This window comes from Benincasa hispida, chromosome 3 (genome assembly GCF_009727055.1).
Source record: "Benincasa hispida cultivar B227 chromosome 3, ASM972705v1, whole genome shotgun sequence".
Classification (NCBI taxonomy): Eukaryota; Viridiplantae; Streptophyta; class Magnoliopsida; order Cucurbitales; family Cucurbitaceae; genus Benincasa; species Benincasa hispida.
Window position 1 is genome coordinate 37,688,957 of NC_052351.1, and position 21,697 is coordinate 37,710,653.

Consider the following 21,697-nt stretch of genomic DNA (forward strand, 5'->3'; position numbering starts at 1 on the left):
TACTGACAGTCCCAACATGTGAAATAGGCATGTGGTTACTATCAGCAGAATACATCGAAGGCAAGGATTGCACAGGGGTGGAGGAAGATAGTAAGGCCATATTCAAGGTCATGTGATTGAGGAGTCAATGTGTACTAGGTGTGACGGCAAGGGTAGGAGAGTTGGGAATGAAGGAACTCTTGAACAAGAGTATCCATGAGTGGGTTCAGATTTTTCCGATTTCATTGTGGTCGAATTACCACACATACATTCTAACAGATATGCATTGTAACACTAATTATAGGCATGCTTTAACAATTAAAATACAATAGATAGAGTAAACGTACCGGTTGAAGACAATCTTTACTTGAACTCAATTCAGCGGAAGCGAACTACTCTACGTTCCTTATCGCCCAGCAATTAGTCGCCTAACACCACTACGATCGTTTACATGAATGGCAGCGCACGAACAAACATCAACTGGGGACGACACAATCACTTGAAGCCCATGTTATTCTCGGAGTGAGAATCCAAAGAGTGAACTTTGATGGAATTCATAGAGGGAGGAGGAAAAGACGATCGTGTAGAACGAACAAGCAAGTAGGAGATAGTAAATGACTATCGTATAGTCGGGTGCTTGTCGTTTAGGAAAAAGGTACACGATCATGTTGGTTTTACTAAGAGATCGTCTGATAAATAATAAGCGATCGTTCAGGTCTACTTAGCGCGCTAAGAGATCATTTAGAAAATGTAAGCGATCGTTTAGAAATCGTGTGTGATCGATTAGTGCACTGATGTGCGATCGTATAGGACGATGGGCGCTATCATATAGGCTCTTAATATTAAGCGATCGTGAAGTTTTCACACCGTGAGCAAATTTCTCAAACTTTCCCAAAATGAAAACAATTTTCATTTTATTCTTCAGTTACAAGAGCCGAAATCAATCTTCCCACTTTCGTACGATTCAGGAGAAATTCTCGGCCAATTATTTCATAACCGCCTATTTAAATAAATAATGAATATAATCATATTATATTCCTAACCTATAGTTTGATATCATATATCTACTATAGTAATTTCTCCTCTACTTGCTATAAATCATATTTATATATAATTTCCTCTAAAATAATGTATCTCATATATTTAGTCAATTATATCATATATAATTAACTAGTTCAATTATATCATATATAATCAAACTCCCTCTTGTTAACTTGAACATTTCAAACTGATCCAAAAACTTATTCTCAATTTTATCCAAGCTACCAAGGGGACCTTATGGACTTGTGGCTCGAAACTCCAACGGTACGTGAATAGCTGACTAAACTCGCTACGAGATCTACCATCTGTTAACTGCCAGGCATTCTACTAAAAACCAACAGTTGAACTCTTCTTACCATAGATATATTTCTGTGTCCATCGGATATAACCAATTATGAGTACAATGACCCTTCACAGATGCTCGTAAGTACAGCTGGGCCAATTTACTGTTTTTCCCCTGTAGTTACATCTCACTCCTTAAGTACCACTAATTCCTCTAATGAACAATACAACATAGTCCAACTATGTTTGAACACCTCTCTGGCTAAGAGAAGGTGTGTGGCGCTACCTCGTTCAAGCCCTGGAATCAGCCCTTAAGGGAGCTATCTATCTACTTGCCTCTACTTCGGGGAAGGAGTGAATTCCATCTTATGTAGCTGATTTTCCAACTTCAAATCAGACGAATCCCCAAAGTGGTAGGTTTGAGTCGGCGACCTGGCCACTCACACCCATGCAAATCAAAGAACCGCCCTCAATAGCAGGAGTTCCCAACTCACTCAGGATTGAAGTCATGTTACCTATGGTCATCCTAGTGAAGTTTCTATCATGAACGGTGTTACATAACGAGACGTTAACACTTCGTGGTCAGGTCTTATACAAACTCTTTGTATAGAACGCCCCCGCTCACATGTCCCCTACACGAATGATCAGGATTAAACCATCTGTGATAAGTTACAACACTTGTGACCATTCCACAAAGCGGAATGCATCCGTAGCGTTACCAGGCTAAGGTTTCCCTCCTATATCCATATACGACAGACCATTTTGATTATCATTTAAGATATGATCCACTCATATATCACCACATACATGCTTAAGTTACATCTAGATAACCAGGGATTTTAGGTTTATTGGTTTGTGGTAAAGAAAATAAAACAATTAACTGAGGAAAATCAAGAAGTGAAGTAAAATATCATATATTATACATCACAAGCATTCGTACAAACTACAGGATAAGAGACTTTAGGGCATCAATCCCAACAGGGAGAGAGCATCTATTTCAACAATTCTTGAAGATTGCTGATCTAGATACTTGAAGGATTGGGAGGCAACACATCTGAGGCAATGGCAGCTGCCGCGACAGACGAAGAACCATGATTAGGGGAATTCTTGGATTTATTGATGTATCCTGGAGGCCGAGGTGGTTTGGTAGGACAATTGTCCAGGATATGACCCATTTGTGGCAGTATTTGCATTCAATGGTGGGGCAATTGGAAAACCTGTGATCATGCTGTTTGCAGTTTTTTCAAAAAAATGACTCAGTTGGAAATTGTAAATGGCAGGTGGTGAGAGCAATGTCTGGGGAAGGAGAGGAAACTAACCCAAGTCGCCTTTCCTCAAAAAAAATTTCTTGAATCATTGCATCAAAAGATGCTAGTGGATTGCGGTGTAATAAGGCAACACAAACAGACTCATACTCAGGACAAAGTTCCATAAGGACCTTGATAAGTCGTAGATGATCTAGACTGATCTAAGTCTGGTTTAATTGAGTCCAAATAGGTTGAAGAAGAGCGAGATACTCATTCACGGACTGGTCGATCTACTTACTTGTGCCAACTAGAGTAGTATGTGTTGGGATTGGTGTCCTAATTTTCCCGGTGGTCTTGTAGTTTGTAAACATTTTGTACACAAATTATTATTAATAAAATAAGTGTTATTTTATAAGCATTTACTCAATCCAATAAGCTAAGATCCTTGGTTATTTCATGTAACTTAAGCATGTATGTGAGACATACAATTGGATCATGCCTTAAGTAATAACTTAAATGGTTTGTAGTATAAGGATAAAGAAGGAATACTTTATCCTGATGACACTACGGATACGGCTCGCTTTGTAGATGTTACAAGTGTTGTAAAGTGCAACAAATGGTATGATTCTGACCATTCATGTGAAGATATGCAAGCAGGGTATCATATACAAAGAGTTTGTATAAGACCAGACCACGAGATGATTAGTTTATTTATATAACGCCATTGATAATTGAGACTTAAATTTCACTAAAATGACCATAGGTGACATGACCTTAATCCTGAGTGAGTTGGGAACTCCTACTTATGAAAGCGGTTCTTTGATTAGTATGAGTGAGAATGGCTAGATTGCCAACTCAACAAGCCTACCTTTTTGTGGATTCGTCTGATTGGGGAGCCGGGAACTCAGCTACACAAGATGGAATTCACTCCTTCTCCGAAGCATAGGTAAGTAGATAAATTGTTCCCTTAAGGGCTGATTTCGGGTCTTGAACATAGTGACCACACCATCTCTTCGGAAGAGATGACTTAGTCATAGTAGGACTATGACTTATTGTTCATTAGAAGAATCAGAGGCAAAATGATAAATTGCTCCAAACTGTACTTGCGAACGATTTGTGAAGGGTCATCGTACTGTTGATTGGTTATATGGACACAAAAATATATCTGTAGTGCAAAGAGTGCAACTATCGGTCTTTAGTAGAGTGACCAACAGTTAACGAATGGTGGATCTCGTGACTAAAGAGTTTAATTAGTTATTCACGTACCATTGGAGCTTCAAGCTATAGGTCCATAAGGTCCCCTTTGTAGCTCAATGGATTCAAGTTGAGAATCAGTTTTTGGGTTAGTTTGAAGTGTTCAAATTAACAAGAGGGAATTTGATTATATATGATATAATAAAATTGGTTCAATTATATGTGATATAATTGATTTGATGTATTAGGTACATTAATCAGAGGAATTGATATAAATATGATTTATATTAAATAAAGGAGAAAAAACTATGGTTTAAATATTACAAATGATGTGATATTAAACCTATAGGTTATAAATATAATATGATAAGTCAGTTATTATATTCATTTATAATAAAAACAATTATGAGATAATTGTTCAGTTGGTTATTTTCTCCATTAACCATGCAACTAGGAGGTTAAATTCAGTTTTGAATAACTGAAGAATAAAACGAAAATAGTTTTCATTTTATGAACGATCGCTTCATTAATGGCTTCATTAATCATTTGCTCATGAGAGTGAGATATTACTAGACGATTGGCTAGACAGTTCTCAATAGAGCGATTGATTGCTAAACGATCAACTACTCTCAGTCTATGCGATAAAAAAAAACTTTCTCCCACTTACATGATTGTGTAGTTCGATCGTTTTCTTCCTCCTTCCCTCTACCAAATTCACACTGAGCCCACACCTCCTAGATTCTCACTCTGAGAATACCAAGGTTGCTGAGTGATAGTGTCAAAGGGTTGTTGTTCGAAGAGCAGACTGTTCGTGATTGTAACGACAGTGAGAGGTTGGCTAGATAATTACTCACGAGAGCGAGATATTGCTGTGCGATTGCTCACGAGATGGGAGATTTCCAGAAGAAGAATTATTCAAAGGTATGTCTCTCAGTTCTTATTGTATTTAGTTAAGAAAGCATGTTGTAATTTTCTTTATAATGCATAACTATTCTTGTATGTTTGTGAATGCATTTATTCTTGCACAATGGGCTTGGAAAGATCTTATTTTCGCTCACTGGTTATCTTGAATAAAAGTTCCTTTAATTGGTATTAGAGGTAGGTTCTGATATTTTAAACCCATTGATGTATTGAATTACATTTACATTCTTGGTGGGTGTTAAGCATGTCTACATTATGTTTAAATGTTAAATGTATTTGTGGATGTGGATTAATGGAGTTTCTGGGATGATTGCCTCTGGTTAATGATTTCTTTTACTTTTTAAAAGTTAATTGTAAGGTCCCCTATGTTTTTGGGCATATTAACTTGCTATCGAGTTTGTAATTCAAAAAGTTTGAGTATGTTTGAGTTGCTCGTAATGAAGTTTCAAGGCATGGAGATGCAATTTACTTCGAGGAAGAAGAAGACCAAGAGTTGGTCAGATCGTATAAACGATGGAGGTAAACGATCGTTGAGTATGGGATACTCGTTACATGGTACACGCGCGCACTAAACGATCGTGTAGGTCAGCATGCTTCATCGCATAGTCACTGGCTACACGATCGCTCAATAAATGTTACTTAGCGCTTGCTCTTCGATCGTCTAGATGATCATGCTTCACATCATAGTAGTCGTCTACATGATCGTTTAGGCTTGCGTTTAAACTTGGTGCACTGCACAATCGAGTGGCCTTCATGCTTCATTGGATAGTCAAAGACACTCAATCATTGCTACACGATCGTGGTTACTTGATCAACTTTGCTAGATGATCAGAAAGAAGGCTTCGCCCAGGCGGTTCAAGACCCTATTCGCTTGTTGAACCGGTTTACTCGATAGTTTGATGTAATAGATAGATTTATTTCTGGTTTTTAAGGCTAATAATCTCGGTCCATTAATTTTGGTGAATGTACATGAGATGTATATTTTTATTGTATGTCATATATTATGCCATATAAATTTATATCCCACCATAGGTTATGCATTTTTCGTGCATCATCTCTATATTATAAGAGTTATGATATAGTAGTTTGCATGATTAAATTACATAAGAGCATGCTCATGCATCATATAATATAAGAGTTATATTTATGCATGCATTAAGCATATTCATGCATCATCTTTATATTATAAGTGTTATAGTATAAGGATGTATGAGAGCATGTATGTTTGTTTCATTACTTTAATTATATAAGAGTTATATAAAAGTAGTAATGAATGAACAATGCATGAAGCATGACACTTAGACTTATTTATAAGAGTTATGAATGCCTTGTATGTGTTGCTTTGTATTGTGGTTGGTTTTAGTTGTTTCTTGTTATAAGTGTTATAATGAAAATTAGAAATAAAATCAATAAGAAAGAGTTGCATGCGAACTTAGGTGAACTCATGTTTTAAAAAGGTTTTAAAATTTGATTGAGATAGACCTAAGTTCATATTTCTAATGAGATTAGATACCTAAGTTTAATCTTTTGAATCAGTTTAATAGGATTAAATTGATTTGAATAAAAGATTAAATTTTTATTAAATCTATCTATAAGGGACCTTTTGTCTAAGAAGGGTTCTGTCTAGGCTGGGATATTTAAGCTGATGGAAACGGAACACCCCTACCTGGGAACCTACCTAGAAAGGTGAATTAGATAGATTTGTTACAAGCATGCAACAGTTGATAAAAGACTTCATTAAAGAGTTTAATGAATGATGATAAAAAATTGTTCAACTTTCCAAAGTAAACATTACTTTTGGATAAATCTAAAAAGCCACTTAGTTAAAATCCTTAGCCGTGTTTTTTCTAAGTAAACTAAATCCTAGGTTTTAAAATACTCAGTGAGAGGAAAAGATATATATGATATGTCAATTCCACTCACGTTTTTCCCTGAATGTTCACGCCGTGAGATTCATGCTCTGCCTCGTGGTGCCCTAGAAGCATCCGCCTTCGAATGGTGTTTGTATGAGTCAATATCAAGGTGGACAGAAAGAGTATTTATAGTAAGTGGGTGAAGGATGTGTGTCAACATGTCCTGCGGTCTCTTTCATTGGGCTGCACCGTGAGATCTTACACGGCCTCGTGGCGCCCTAGGAACGTCACCCTTTGGATGGTTTATATGGTTGGTTAGTATCAAGGTGAACTCCAGAAATGGATAGGGTCATTTTAGTTTTTTTCCCAATCGGATTTTTTCCCTTCGGATTGGCCACTTGAGGCGGAACTCTAGAATTTAAAATGAAGGGTCAAACTTATAGGAAATTGTTAAGCAAGTTAATGATTTCTTGACCAAATCAATGATGGTTGGTCGTTATAGGAACAAGAGTTGTTCTGGTGTTAATGACTGGTTGAGAGTGTCTCAATTTAGAGGAGGGATAAATTGACTACCCTTTGGTGGTTTTTGTCCTAAACCACTGAAGCTTCATTGCAAAACTAGATGTCACACGAGGTTTATTTAGATTTTGTTAAACCAAATTGGATTTTGTTTTTCAAGAGTATTTGCTAAAATCTAATGTAGATCAATGTGTTTGTTTTTTTAGCAACATGTACATTTTCCGTTAGTTGCCTCTTTTAATTTGCCGATTACATACATTGGAAAAAGTCTCTTGAAACATAATTCGTGGTAAACGGCCTCGAGTTTGTCATGGTTGAGGAGTGTCCTCAAGTCCCGACCCTTGATGCACTGCGAAATGTTTGTAATGCATATGAGTTGTGGATGAAGGCTAATTCGATGGCTCGACTTCACATTTTGGCTAGCATACCTGATGCATGACCAAAAGGGTTGAAAACATGGTCATTGCACGTAAGATCAGGGACTCATTGCAAGAATTGTTTGAGCGACAGTTCTCACTTTTTGCGCAAAAAAGGGATGGATGACAAAGAAACCAGTAGTGTTAGTTCCAAAGATAATCTCCAGTCATTCAAATGTCAAGGGACTAAAAAAGAAAGTAATTGTTGTTGAGTGTGAAAAAATTCATCGACGAGAATTGTTCTCTAAAATGGAACTTGGAGCTTATTTAGGTTCTGATACTGATCCCACTACTCTCCGGAAGAGGAAGAAGTCTAAAGAAAGTAAATATGATTTATTTGTCTTAGAGACGTGTTTGGTAGAGAATGATGATTCTACCTGGATATTTGATTCAGGTGCTACTAATCACGTAAGTTCTTCCTACCAAGGATTTAGTTGCAGGAAAAGGTTGGAAGATGGAGAGTTGACTTTTCGAGTCGGTACTGATGAGGTTGTTTCAGCTGTTGTTGTAGGCAGACTGAAGTTATTTTTAGATAAGAAATGTCATATGTTACTGGACAATGTTTATGTAGTTCCTCATATCAAGAGGAACTTAATCTCAGTTTCTTGTTTGTTTGAACAAGGTTATACCATCTCATTTTCTAATAATAAAGTGTTTATTTTCAAGAATGGTATGGAGATTAGTTTTAGTTCAATGGAAAATAACTTATGTACTAAGGCTAAACCTTTCTTAATACTGAAATGTTCAAAACAACAACAACTGTAAAAAAAACCAAGGGTTTCTCCTAAGAAAAACACCCATCTTTGGCATCTAAAGTTAGGTCACATCAACCTCAATAGGATTAAGAAGTTGGTGAAATGTGGACTTCTAAATGGTTTAGAAGAAAACTCTTTGCCGATATGTTAATCATGCCTTGAAGGAAAAGTGACCAAACAATCTTTTACTGGAAAAGATTATAGAGCCAAGGAAACCTTAGAGCTTATACATTCAGACCACTGTGGTTCGATGAGTGTAAGAGGTCGAGGTGGGTATGAATATTTCATCTCTTTCATAGATGATTATTCAAGATATGGGTATCTATACCTATGCAACATAAGTCGGAAACTCTTGAAAAGTTCAAGGAGTATTAGGCCGAAGTTGAAAACTTGTTAGGTAAGATGATAAAAACACTACAATCTGATCGTGGTGGAGAGTATATGAATTTGAAATTCCAGAACTATATGATAGAACATGGAATCACTTCCCAACTCTCGACCCTAGGTACACCTTAGCAAAATAGTGTATCAGAGAGGAGAATCAGAACCCTGTTGGACATGGTTCGGTCTATGATGAGTTATGCTTATCTTCCAAACTCGTTTTGGGGATTTTCAGTGGAGACTGCATATTTCATATTGAACAACGTTCCCTCAAAGAGTGTTTCTGAAACACCTTTTAAGCTATGAAGAGGCCGTAAAAGTAGTTTACGTCACTTCATAATTTGGAGATGTCTAGCCCACATGTTTGTGGCTAACTCTAAAAAGTTGGAACCGCATTCGAAAGTTTTCTTCTTTGTAGGCTACCGCAAAGAAATGAGGGGTGTATACTTCTATGATCCAAGTGAGAATAAGGTGTTTGTGTCGACAAATGCTATCTTCTTGGAAGAAGACCACATTAGGGATCATAAACCATGAAGTAAACTTGTTTTAAATAAGATTTCTGGTGAGACTACTGAGAGTTCAACAAGAGTTTGAACAGACTGATAGATCAATAAGAGTTGTTGATGTTAGTTCATCTAATCAACCATCTAAAGAGTTGAGACTGCCTCGACGTAGTGGGAGGGTTGCAAACCCATCATAACACTATATAGGTTTGACTAAAGCCCAAAACATCATGTCTGATGATGGAGTTGAGGATCCATTGCCTTATAAGCAAGTAATGAAGGATGTTGACAAAGATGAGTAGATTAAAGCCATGAATCAGGAAATGGAGTCTATGTACTTCAACTCCATCTGGGAACTTGTGGATCAGCTTGATGAGGTAAAACCTATAGGGTGAAAGTGGATCTACAAGAGAAAACGAGGTGTAGATGGCAAGGTGCAAACCTTTAAGGCTAGATTCGTGACAAAGGGTTATACCCAGGTCGAGGGAGTGAACTATGAGGAAACTTTCTCACCCGTTGTCATGTTGAAGTCTATCAGAATTCTCCTGTCCATAGCCACATTTTATGATTATGAGATATGACAAATGGACATCAAGATTTTCTTTTTGAATGGTAATCTTGAGTAGACCATCTACATAGCTCAAGCAGAGGGGTCATTGTTTCAGATCAAGAGCAAAGAGTTTGCAAGCTTAATAGGTCGATTTATGGGCTGAAACAAGCATCTAGATCGTGGAACATTAGATTTGATAGTGCGATCAAATCATTTGACTTTGATTAGAATATTGATGAGCCTTGTGTTTACAAGAAAATCATCAACAAGTCAGTAGCTTTCCTGGTACTGTATGTGGATGATATCCTACTCATTGGGAATGATTTAGGTTTTCTAACTAACATTAAAACGTGGCTAGTCGCCCAATTTCAAATGAAAGATTTGGGAGAGGTGCAATTTTTTTTCTAGGGATCCAGATCATTCGGAATCGTAAGAATAAGAGGTTGGCCATGTCTTAAGCATCATACATTGATAAGATGTTGATCAGGTACTCGATGCAGAATTCCAAGAGGGGTTTATTACCCTTCAAGCATGGAATTATTTTGTCTAAGGAACAATGTCCTAAGACACCTCAAGAGATTGAGGAACTGAGAAAGATTCCCTATGCTTCAACTGTTGGAAGCCTCATGTATGCAATGTTATGTACTAAACCTGACATTTGCTATGCAATAGGGATTGTCAGTCGATATCAGTCCAATCCAGGATTAGATCACTAGATGACGGTCAAAACGATTCTCAAGTATCTTTAAAGAACGAGAGACTATATGCTCGTGTATGAAGATAAGAATTTTATCCTTATAGGATACACAGACTCTGACTTTCATACTGATAGAGATTCTCGAAAATCGACATCAGGTCAGTGTTCACTCTAAATGGAGGGGTTGTAGTTTGACGAAACATCAAGCAAGGATGCATCGCGATTCCACTATGGAAGCCGAATACATAGCCTCTTATGAAGCTGCTAAAGAGGTTGTTTGGCTTACAAAGTTCCTTAAAGATTTGAAAGTTGTTCCAAATATGTTTTTGTTGATCACACTCTATTGTGATAACAGCAGGCCTGTGGCAAATTCTAAGGAACCTCAGAGTCATCGAAGAGGCAAGCATATTGAACAGAAGTATCATTTAATCAGGGAGATTGTGCATTACGGTGATGTGATAATCATGAAGATCACGTCGGAGCACAATATTGCTGATCCGTTTACAAAGTCTCTCATAGCTAAAGTGTTCGAGGGTCATCTGAAGAGTCTAGGTCTGCGGGACATGCGGTGAAGGAAATCGGAAGCGGGATTTCTGTGAGCAGCAGAACAAGAATATTCCAAATTACAATCATGAATCAATAAATCATTTACAGTCGACTTTAAACAGACAGTTATACAATTATACAGAGAAATTACAGCATGAATACACTCAATGCATAGAAAGACAAACTCTACGCACATCAGCAGAAACGTCTCACGCTCCATTGCGCAATGCTTGATCGAAATAACAGCAACCATGAGTGCTGATCTACACGAATGTAACACCGCACAAACACAGGCATGAACCTTCGTGCTGTCCTCAACGATCTCCTTTGTAAAATGAACGAAATCACGTTCGTCCTTAGTGGCACGATCGACCTCAAGAAAACCTCGATTTGGTGTCGAGTTGAGTTTGACACCACGCAACAGGCGACCTTGGTATTTTCCGGTGTGAGAATCCAAGAGAGTGGGCTCTTGTTCAGACTTTGGTTATGAGGCAGACGAGTGGAGAAGGACGAGATCGCAGTACACGACTGGGTAAGTGGAAAGTAGGAGACCTATCGTAAGGTCGATGCCCAATCGTTTTAGATAAAGTGTCAATGTCTGCAATCGTATCCGATCGTTGCTACAGACACAGTTTACAGCTTGAGCGATCGTCTAGAGACTAGCGTTGATACAGATCTAAACACATGTGAATCGTTTATCTCTGGCCCAGCTCTCTAGCAGAGCATGGATCGTTTAGTAACTGTATCGCTTTGGCTTGCACTGAGATGTTTAGCTCGACCAGTCGTACGTTTAGTAATCTGTATTTACTTGATGACTGTGAGTTTCCTTTTCGCCGAAGGAAAAACTCAAATTCCTTTCAAACTTTTTGTAAAATACTTCTCTTCAAATAGGAATCCACTTTCCTTTTAAACTCATGGTTACCATTGATCACATAACCAGCACATACTTTGGTTATTTAAAAGAAAAATAATTATTATCCTATAGATTTATATATTAAATATAAATGGAAGAATTGCAATAACACTCTTATATAACTATGTTTATATAACCTATGGTTTTAATCATGTTCATTCTCATGAAGACATATAAACATAGTCTTTTTTTGTTTCTAGGTACTATTGTAAATCTCGTTACACAATACTTTACTAGATTTCTTATCATCTGACCGATATATACATTATATAATCAAATACCTCTTTTGGTCAATTTGAACATTTCAGAACAACCCAAGTAACTGTCTCTCAAAGACATCACAGTGACCAAGGGGACTCATGGACCGCAGTTATCCGAAGCTTCAATAGTGAGTGAATAGCTACTATTATCTTTTAAGTCACGGGGATCCCACCATCTCCCCACCTAGCACTCACCCTCCCAAGCGACCTAACCGACAGTTGAACTTTTCATTAACTATACGATATATTATGTGTCCATCTTAACTAATCAATAGATGTTGACAACCCTTCAACAGATCGCTCGTAAGTCACACTGTGGCCAATAACCCGTTAATGCCCTGTATTACATTGGTCTACCTTAAGTAACGATCTGATCTCTCTTAATGATATAGTCAATCCTACTATGATTGAGTTCTCTTCCAAAGAGAGTTTGAGCATAAGTTCAACCGCTGGAAATCCAGCCCTAGAGGAGGATTCTCTACTTATCTTGCTTCGGAAAGAGTGAATTCCATATTGTGGGATGATTCCCAACTCCCAGATCAGACAAGTCCCCAAAAAGGTAGGTATGTTGAGTTGACAATCTGGCCATTCTCACCCATACTAATCAAAGGACCACCCTCAAAGGCAAGAGTTCACAAAACACTTAGGATTAAGGTCGTGTCACCTATGGTCGTTTTAGTGAGATGCAAGTCTTTAGTATCAATGGCATTATATACAGAGTCTAGTCATCTCGTAGTCCAGGTCTTATACAAACTCTTTGTATAGAACACCCCTACTCTACATCTCCATATGAATGGTCAGGATCTACCATCTGTAGTAGTTTACAACACTTGCAAACCTCTACAAAGTGGGTCGTATCCGTAGTGTCACCAGGATCAGGTATCCCACCTTAATCCTTATACTACAGACCGATTTAGGTTATCACTTAAGGTATGATCCACTTGTATATCACATATACATGCTTAAGTTCACATAAGATAACCAAGGAGTTTTGTTTATTGGATATGATTAAATGTTAGAATTATATAACACTTATTTTATCCATTGAACAATGTGTATCTTTACAAAACAACGAGACTCTGGGAGAATTAGGACACCAATCCTAACATGCGATACCTTGTCTAAGGCAAGTGGGAGATGATACTGGGGTATAAGTATGCCCTAGTTTATTGTATATTGTACTGTTTTTATGTATTGTACATTAGTCTCCTGAGGCATTAGAACGAGTGGGAGATTATTGGGATTGGTGTCCTAATTCTCCCGGTGGTCTCGTAGTTTGTAAACATTTTGTACACACATTGTTATTAATAAAATAAGTGTTATTTTATAAGCATTTACTTAATCCAATAAACTAAGATCCTTGGTTATTTCATGTAACTTAAGCATGTATGTGAGACATACAAGTGAATCATGCCTTAAGTAATAACCTAAATGGTATGTAGTATAGGGATAAAGGAGGGATACCTTATCCTTGTGACACTATGGATACAACCCGCTTTGTAGATGTTATAAGTGTTGTAAAGTGCTACAAATGGTCTGATCCTGACCATTCATATAGAGACATGCGAGCGGAAGTATCCTATACAAAGAGTTTGTATAAGACCGGACCACGAGATGATTAATCTCTTTATATAACGCCGTTGATAATTGAGACTTACATTTCATAAAATGACCATAGGTGACATGACCTTAATTCTGAGTGAGTTGGGAACTCTTGTCTATGAGGGCATTCCTTTGATTAGTATGGGTGAGAGTAGCCAGTTTGTCAACTCAACAAGCCTACCTTTTTGGGGATTAGTCTCATTGGGGAGTTGGAAACTCAGCTACACAAGACGGAATTCACTCCTTCCTCGAAGCAGGGGTAAGTAGATAAATTACTCTCTTAAAGGCTGATTCCAAGTCTTGAACATAGTGGCCACACTCTCTCTTTGGAAGAAATGACTCAACTATGACTGATTGTTCATTAGAAGAATCAGTGGTACTTAAGAAGTTAGATGTAACTACTGGGGCAAAATGGTAAATTGGCCCAGTTGTACTTACGAGCGATTTGTGAAGGGTCATCACACTGTTGATTGGTTATATGGACACAGAAATATATCTGTAGTGCGAAGAGTGCAACTGTCAGTCTTTAGTGAAGTGACCAACAGTTAACGGATGGTGGATCTCGTGAGTAAAAAGTTTAGTCAGTTATTCACGTACGGTTGGAGCTTCAAACTACAGGTCCATAAGGTCCCCTTGGTAGTTTAATGGATTCAAGTTGAGAATTAGTTTTTGGGTTAGTTTGAAGTGTTCAAATTAACAAGAGGGAATTTGATTATATATAATATAATTAAATTGGTTTAATTATATGTGATATAATTGATTTAATATATTAGATACATTAATTGGGGAATTGATATAAATATGATTTATATTAAATAAATGAGAAAAGAACTATGGTTTAAATATTACATTTGATATGATATTAAAACTATAGGTTATAAATATAATATGATAAGTTAGTTATTATATTTATTTATAATAAAAATAATTATGAGATAATTGTTTAGTTGGTTATTTTCTCCATTAACCGTGCAACTGGGAGATTAATTTCAGTTTTGAATAACTGAAGAATAAAATGAAAAGAGTTTTCATTTTATGAACGATCACTTCATTAATGGCTTCACTAATCATTTGCTCACGAGAGCAAGATATTACTAGACGATTGGCTAGGCGATTCTCATGAGAGCGAGAGATTACTAAACGATCAAGTACTCTCAGTCTATGCTATAGACAAAACCTTTCTCCCACTTACTTAATCGTGTAGTTCAATCGTTTTCTTCCTTATTCCCTCTACCAAATTCACATAGAGCTCACATCTCTTAGATTCTCACTCCGAGAATATCAAGGTTGCCAAGTGGTAGTGTCGAAAGGTTGTTGTTCGAGGAGTAAACTGTTCATGATTGTAACGACAACGAGAGGTTGACTAGAAGATTGCTCACGAGAGCGAGATATTGTTGTGCGATTACTCACGGAAGCGAGAGATTTCCAGAAGAAGAGTTCTTCAAAGGTATGTCTCTCAATTCCTATTGTATTTAGCCAATAAAATATGATGTAATTTTCTTTATAATGCATAATTATTCTTGTATGTTTGTGAATGCATTTATTCTTACATAATGGGTTTGGAAAGATCTTGCTTCTGCTCACTTGTTCTCTTGAATTAGAGTTCCTTCAGTATGAAGTTGATAGTAGAGGGCAAGACCCATGGTTTGGAATCGTCCGGACAGAAAATCCCAAAGTTCTTTTGCTATGTCAAACGCATTGAATTGAGTGTGAATGACTGGGATGGAGGTATTACCCAATCAGGTGATTATCTGATTGTTCTTGTTGTCCCACTCTTATAATCTGTCCACAAATTTACTGTCTTTTGCAGTGGCTCATTTGACAGGCTCAACGACATCACCTGTTACCACTCACCATAATTTACGACCAATCAGGAAGCTCTTCATTTGATAGGCCCAGGTAATATAGTTGGTGCCATCAAGGATTATGCTGATAGAACGAAAAATATCATAGCAGTATGAGGCACGGGTCAAGACTTGGATCGAGTTCGATCGAGGATCAAATTCTGGACTGAATCGGGGATTCGAGGACGAGTTGTGGACTGAGGATCAAGGGTCGAGTTTTGGACCGAGAATCAGGGATCGAAGTTTGAGTTCTGGACCGGAGATTGGGGATCAAGGGACGAGGTCTGGACCGGGTATAGATAGCTTGGTACAACACTAAAATTAGTTAACAAAAATCTCCTAACAAAGCTCAACTATCTAACAAAAGGAGACTTGACTTTGCAACCTAAAAATCCTAGAGAGTAGTTTACAATTTAACAATTATTGTTAGAAAGATTTCTCATGCATGTCCAGAACCACATGTTGTTCTATGATAGATACTTGTTTGTTACTTTAAAAAAGAAAAATCAAATCAAATGGGATGACAACCGTCATGAAAACCATAAACCTGAATATCAAAAGTACGACTCACAACGAAACAAATAGGTACTTGTGTTCCCTTCATCTTTAATACTATTAAATTTTTAATTTACGGTGCGTCACATCGACCTAGTTTTGAATATAGAGTATGTCCCAGTAACAATAATATGATTAGATAGAACGTGCCAAATCTCTCGTTCGGTTTTTAAAGATGAGAGTAGGAGTCTTGATATTTATTAAAATCAGAGATGAATTCATTTTGATTATCGAAAGAAGACATGAATTGCGGGGCTTTGGAGAGTAGAGGGAATCCATGTTCTTACAACTTCCTTCACTCACCGTTCGATCCACCAGATTCACATTCTTCTCCTACTCCAGGTATCTCACTTCAATTGATTATACATAATTCATTACTTTAATTTAAACTTTTCATTACCCATTTGTTTAATTATATTTTCCTCAAATTTTGCATCACAGTGATGCACAATAGTCAACACACTCCTCCATTTTACCGCCAATTCACTTGTAACATCGCACTCCATCCTCTTACCATCCGATTTCATCCATTCTTTTGTTGCCATTTTCATCATTCAGGTTGAAGAATTTCACTAGGGGTTCGTTTCTCCACATGGGTCATCAAGTTCTGCAATCTTTTAGTAAAAGCCGAGTGGAGTTACGTTTATGCAATGTATCAGGGTAATTGATTCATTCTCGTTTATATTCACTGAAATTGAGTTTTCTTGAATTGGATCGCCTTACCGTTTCTGGGTCTTGATAGTTACACCAATGAATTGCTGGAGATTCATTCGGACCATCCATCATTGCACGTATTGTTCATACCTGGGAATCCAGGTGCATTTGCTTTTTGGGGATGTGGGTTTTCGATACTTCTGTTGATTTTCATATAATTTCTTAACGTGGATTGTTTTGGGCTTTGTTTCCAAGACAGGGATTATTTCATTTTATAAAGATTTTGTTGAATCACTGTATCAGTTGCTTGGAGGTCGTGTGTCTATAACAGGCAAGATATGAAAAGTTTGACATTATTCATATCCCTTTCATTTTTTCCCAAGGAAGCGTTGAATCTTTTATATTTGGGCTGACATTTTTTTCTTGCTCTGTTTATCTTTTTGGCCCTCCTTCCGTCCACTGTCAGCTATTGGACATATATGTCAAACGAAGAAGGTACTTGGTCATGCGTCATATAAAGTCTGTATCTGCTAGTTATGCTTAATTTTAATGCTTCAAAAGATAAATTAGTTGACGTTGCTCGGATGGATATAATGAAGTTTGTCACATATATTTCCCGGTGATTTTATGTAACCGATACCAACGTTTCTTCTCTTTTAGGACTGGGAAGGTGGAAGGTTATTTTCATTACAAGAACAAATTGATCATAAGGTAACTGTCAGCTTTCTCTGTCAATTTGATTCAATTGTTGATGGCTAAGGTAGCAAGTGGTCCTTGGAAAATTTATATTTTAAATTTTGAAGTTCCTTTATAAGCCAGTGGACGTCAATTTTCATGTCCATTTATGCAATTGGAGATAACATTGCAGATATTTGAAATTAAGATATCTTGCTCAAGATTACTGCTCATTTCATTATTATCTGTTTCCTGTAGGTCCCTTTCTCTTTCGTATTTCAAATTGTTGATACCAGAATTCTGTATGGGGCTGAACAATATTCATCTTTCTTTTGCAGATTGAATTTGTTAGACAGGAGTTACAGAATAAAGACATCCCATTACTATTGGTAATGATACTTGTATGATTACACTTGATGCTATGTTTTCACAATAGTAATAAAAGAGTTGCACGGTACAAAATCTTCAATTGTATTATTTTAATTTTATCTGAGTACATGTCAGTTATTCTTTTATTAGTAAGCTCTGCAACTCGTATAAAATTTGATTCTAGTTCCACCCATACATAATGGTTCATTGTGTTGCTTGTATTCTTCTTGTTGCTTGTTTGCTAGAGACAAAACAATCCACCTTATTGTTTGTACTTGTACAATATATGCATATTGGATATAGTTAATTGGAAATTGATACGAGATGATACATGCCTTGAAAATAAGAATGATGTTGTTACTTTCTTGTTTGCTGTAACTGTTTTTTCCCTTTTTGGTTACTGTCACTGACTAGCTAGTTTTTTTTTAAAGGTTGGGCATTCTGTTGGATCGTATATCTCCATTGAACTGTACCGTAGGTTCCAGGATCGGGTATTGCTATAAACTCTTTGTGCTTCTTATGTGTCCCCAACTTTCAAGAGATGGTTCAATGGCAATTCTTCTTGATCCTATAGGTGGTGTATTGCATTGGATTGCATCCATTTATGATGGTGAACAGACAATCACGTCAGCAATTTTTTATTGAAAAACTTGCTAGGTATTCACGTTTTTTCTTATAACAGGAATTATATATGCCTTCCTGCATCTACATTTCAGATTTTTAGCTGTGACTCTGTTGCACATCACAATTTTCAAAATTTCTCATTTCACATATATGTTGGTAACAAAGGGGCAGTGTCATGGCAACCATTTTCATTAAATTAAGAACATGTAGTCATAAAACACTTTCCACTCATTCTGATTGTAGGACCTTTATTAAAATCTTGTCAACTTCATTGAGTTTAAGTTTTAAACTCAGCCTTAGGAATCTTTTCAGTTTTGTGCAATATTTCCATACTGGCATGTTGAAATAAATACTTTATTTAGTTAGTAGCTAATGATGAATATATATGAAATAACAGTTGGTAGAATTCGTGTTTGAGACTTTGAACCTCAGAAGTTTTACTGCCTCAAACAGTTACACACCACACCATTGGATGTGGCTTCTTTGGCTTTCTCAAATATCTAGAACCCCCTCAGACCACAAACTGGTGTGATTTGGGAATTTTAAGATTTCTGTTGGTTGTGTACTTTGGGGAGTATTTGCATTGTCCCAGTGGGTATGCACTTCAGTTGAACCAATTTGAAGTCACTTAGACTAATGGATATGTGCTTGCTGCCTGGTCTATAACCAGTTAAGCGTGTATTTTTAAGGACTGGGCGAGTTTCATGGGTTCCATATCCAAAAACTGGAGCTTAATCTTTTAAGCATTCATTACTGTGGCCGATATTATTTTGGTCCATGCCTGATTACAAACCAACATATGAGTTCATTTTAAGTTTTGGTGTTGCAAGCAGTGTCTTTCTGAGCACCACTCAGTTGATTTGGATGATCTTTTAGCTTGTTTTCTTCCACCAGATAAAATTGGTACTTTGTAAGGATTTACATGAAAATTTTGTGTTGCAGATCTTCACTGCTATCAACTTTGTTTTCTTCTTTTGTTGCACTGTTGGGTGTATTACCAATTCGAGCTTCAAGTTTTGTTGTGAGAAAAACTTTTGGGAAGTCATGGTCCAGAACTGCTAGTGAGGCTGCTTGCTCTCATTTGCTAAAGGTGAAATGAAATCTAATTTACTATCTGTAGCATGTGCTTTTTGTTGTATACACTCGTAACTGCTACAAATTTTGGTTTGACTACAGGATTATTCTGATATTTGGAATATTATCTTTGTTTTCTACAGTACCATAGCATGCGAAATGTGCTATATATGGCAATGATGGAATTTGAGAAGGTATTCACTATAAGCAATCACTTTTAGTTTGGTGAACATGCTTAGGACGTATTGGATACCATGACACTTGTTGCTCATGCATCAAAAATATGCTTCATCTGTATCTTAATTTTTTTTGGTTGAGAACTGTTGAACAGAAAGAACCATAAAAAAGAATTAATAAGTTTTGAGAGTGGAAAACATCCAACTTACTGTCCAAGCATACGTTCATGCGGATCATAGTTAATTGTAAATTTTATTTTTTGTTACATGTTTGATCACCTAGGAAGTGCCTAGTTTATTTTAGGTTATGTTCTGATCTTTTGCTTTGAGGCATTGCAATATCATTATGGTATAGTAGTCCAAATATAGAAGCCCCGTCACAAGATATAAATTTGATGAGCTCTTACAGTTGCAGTAAGTTCAATCACAATATGTGAGTAAATGAAACTTGTAAATCAGAATATCCTTCTCGGTGTTTTTTTATTAGATTTTGTTCATGGTCGTCACTTGTCAGAATTATGCAGTACAGAGACTTATATCAACGATTAATCAAATTTCGTCATCTGATTGTTTATGGACATTGTTTAGTTTTCAGAAACACCAGATTGGGCATTTATGAAGAAAGCTAGTCAGAAATTATCATTTTTGTTCTGTATGGATGACCACTGGGCTCCAATGCATGTGTATGAGGAGGTAAGATATAAACTATTCATTTTGTCAATCAACTCTGCTGCATGAATATAGGTTCTCCAAATACTATGGTTGAAGAGGTTATAGTCATAATACTGTTTATGATGATTAGAGTAGTATGGTTTGGAATATTTTACTTTGTAATATATAGTCAATAGCATCAAAATAGCTGAGAATCATCATGGACTGGCCTAGTGGTAAATAAAGGGCTCAAGTTTGATAAAAGGTTAAGAAGGAATGAGTTTAATCCATGGTAGCCATTTACCAAGGATTTAATATCCTACAAGTTTCCTTGACACCAAAATGTAGTAGAGTCGGGTAGGTTGTCCCATGAGATTAGTTGGGATATGCCTAAACTAGTCCAGATACTCATGGATATCAAAAGAAAAAAAAATCAAAATAGTAGGGTTGAAATACTACTGATTCGATTTTTCAAGAAAAGGGGGCAAAAAGGGGGCAAAAGAGCTCAAAATAATGACACTGAAAATGGTGATTTCAAGTTCTACTTCGTTACTTTGTGTTCTCTTTTCTCCACAGATTTCCAAGCAGGTCCCTGAAATTGATCTATCAGTTGAAAGGGAGGGCCATTCACATGCATTTTGCTGCTCTGAAGCTGCTTCACTGTATATTGCTCAATATGTGGCAAGTTTGGTCAAGAAACATCTCTCAGATTAAGGTCAGATTCAGTCCTCCTTACTCCATTATTGACTTTGTGTTATCTCTCGGACTTTCTTAAGGTTTTATAGTAGTGGCATGTTTTCAGACAGTTTCTCTGTACTTCTATCCTTATAAAGAACTCTTGTTGTCAACAAAATAGAAGAAAAGGAATAATAAAAGCACCTCATTAGGTTACTGAGACTGTTGGAAACTTGGAATATGCGATATTTATAAGCTAGTCATCACCTTCATGATGTCGAGCACAACCGAGTCGAAGCGCCATAAACTGTGGTATTGATAATCGAAGTATGGGTTGTTTTTTCTTTGAACAAGAAGTAAACTTTTCATTGAATCAAATTATGAGTTGTTTTTACAAGAAGGTGCTTTGTTTAGTGTATTATGCTTAATGAAATAGATCTTACTTATGTAACTTTTTAGCCTCAAGGCCAAGAAATCATGGTTTGAAACCGGCATATAATTTTCTATTCTGAGGCGTTGGATGGTTTATGCATGAATTTCCTCAGATAAAAGAAAAGTGTATCTTCTTGAACTATCAAAATGTTTAACAAGTCTTTTACACTTTCGATTTTGTGTTTAATAGACTCCTAATAGACTTAAAAGTTTTGCTAATTAACTGATATATTAGATTAATTTTTTTTATAAGGATAGTTGCAAATATAGCATTCTAGTCCAAAGTATTAACAGATATAGCACAATACA

General features: G+C 36.6%; 1 protein-coding gene across 1 annotated transcript; it reads left to right on the forward strand.

Moving 5' to 3' along the window:
* Positions 1-16,061: 16,061 nt before the first annotated feature.
* Positions 16,062-21,188, forward strand: LOC120072757 (lipid droplet-associated hydrolase). Its single transcript, XM_039025235.1, has 13 exons — positions 16,062-16,400; positions 16,617-16,718; positions 16,801-16,874; positions 16,972-17,043; positions 17,179-17,207; positions 17,373-17,423; positions 17,726-17,776; positions 18,188-18,247; positions 18,331-18,413; positions 19,323-19,470; positions 19,598-19,648; positions 20,219-20,323; positions 20,858-21,188. Exons 1-13 carry the CDS (start codon positions 16,336-16,338, stop codon positions 20,993-20,995), a joined length of 1,029 nt encoding a protein of 342 aa, XP_038881163.1. The 5' UTR covers positions 16,062-16,335; the 3' UTR covers positions 20,996-21,188.
* The last annotated feature ends 509 nt before the right edge of the window (positions 21,189-21,697 follow it).

What these genes read in the sequence shown, in the direction of transcription:
- LOC120072757 (XM_039025235.1), top strand. Translation starts at nt 16,336, where the DNA reads ATGTTCTTACAACTTCCTTCACTCACCGTTCGATCCACCAGATTCACA. An exon ending in ATATATGTCAAACGAAGAAG is followed by an intron (nt 17,208 to 17,372) that starts GTACTTGGTCAT and finishes CTTCTCTTTTAG; the next exon opens with GACTGGGAAGGTGGAAGGTT. An exon ending in ACCGTAGGTTCCAGGATCGG is followed by an intron (nt 18,248 to 18,330) that starts GTATTGCTATAA and finishes TTGATCCTATAG; the next exon opens with GTGGTGTATTGCATTGGATT.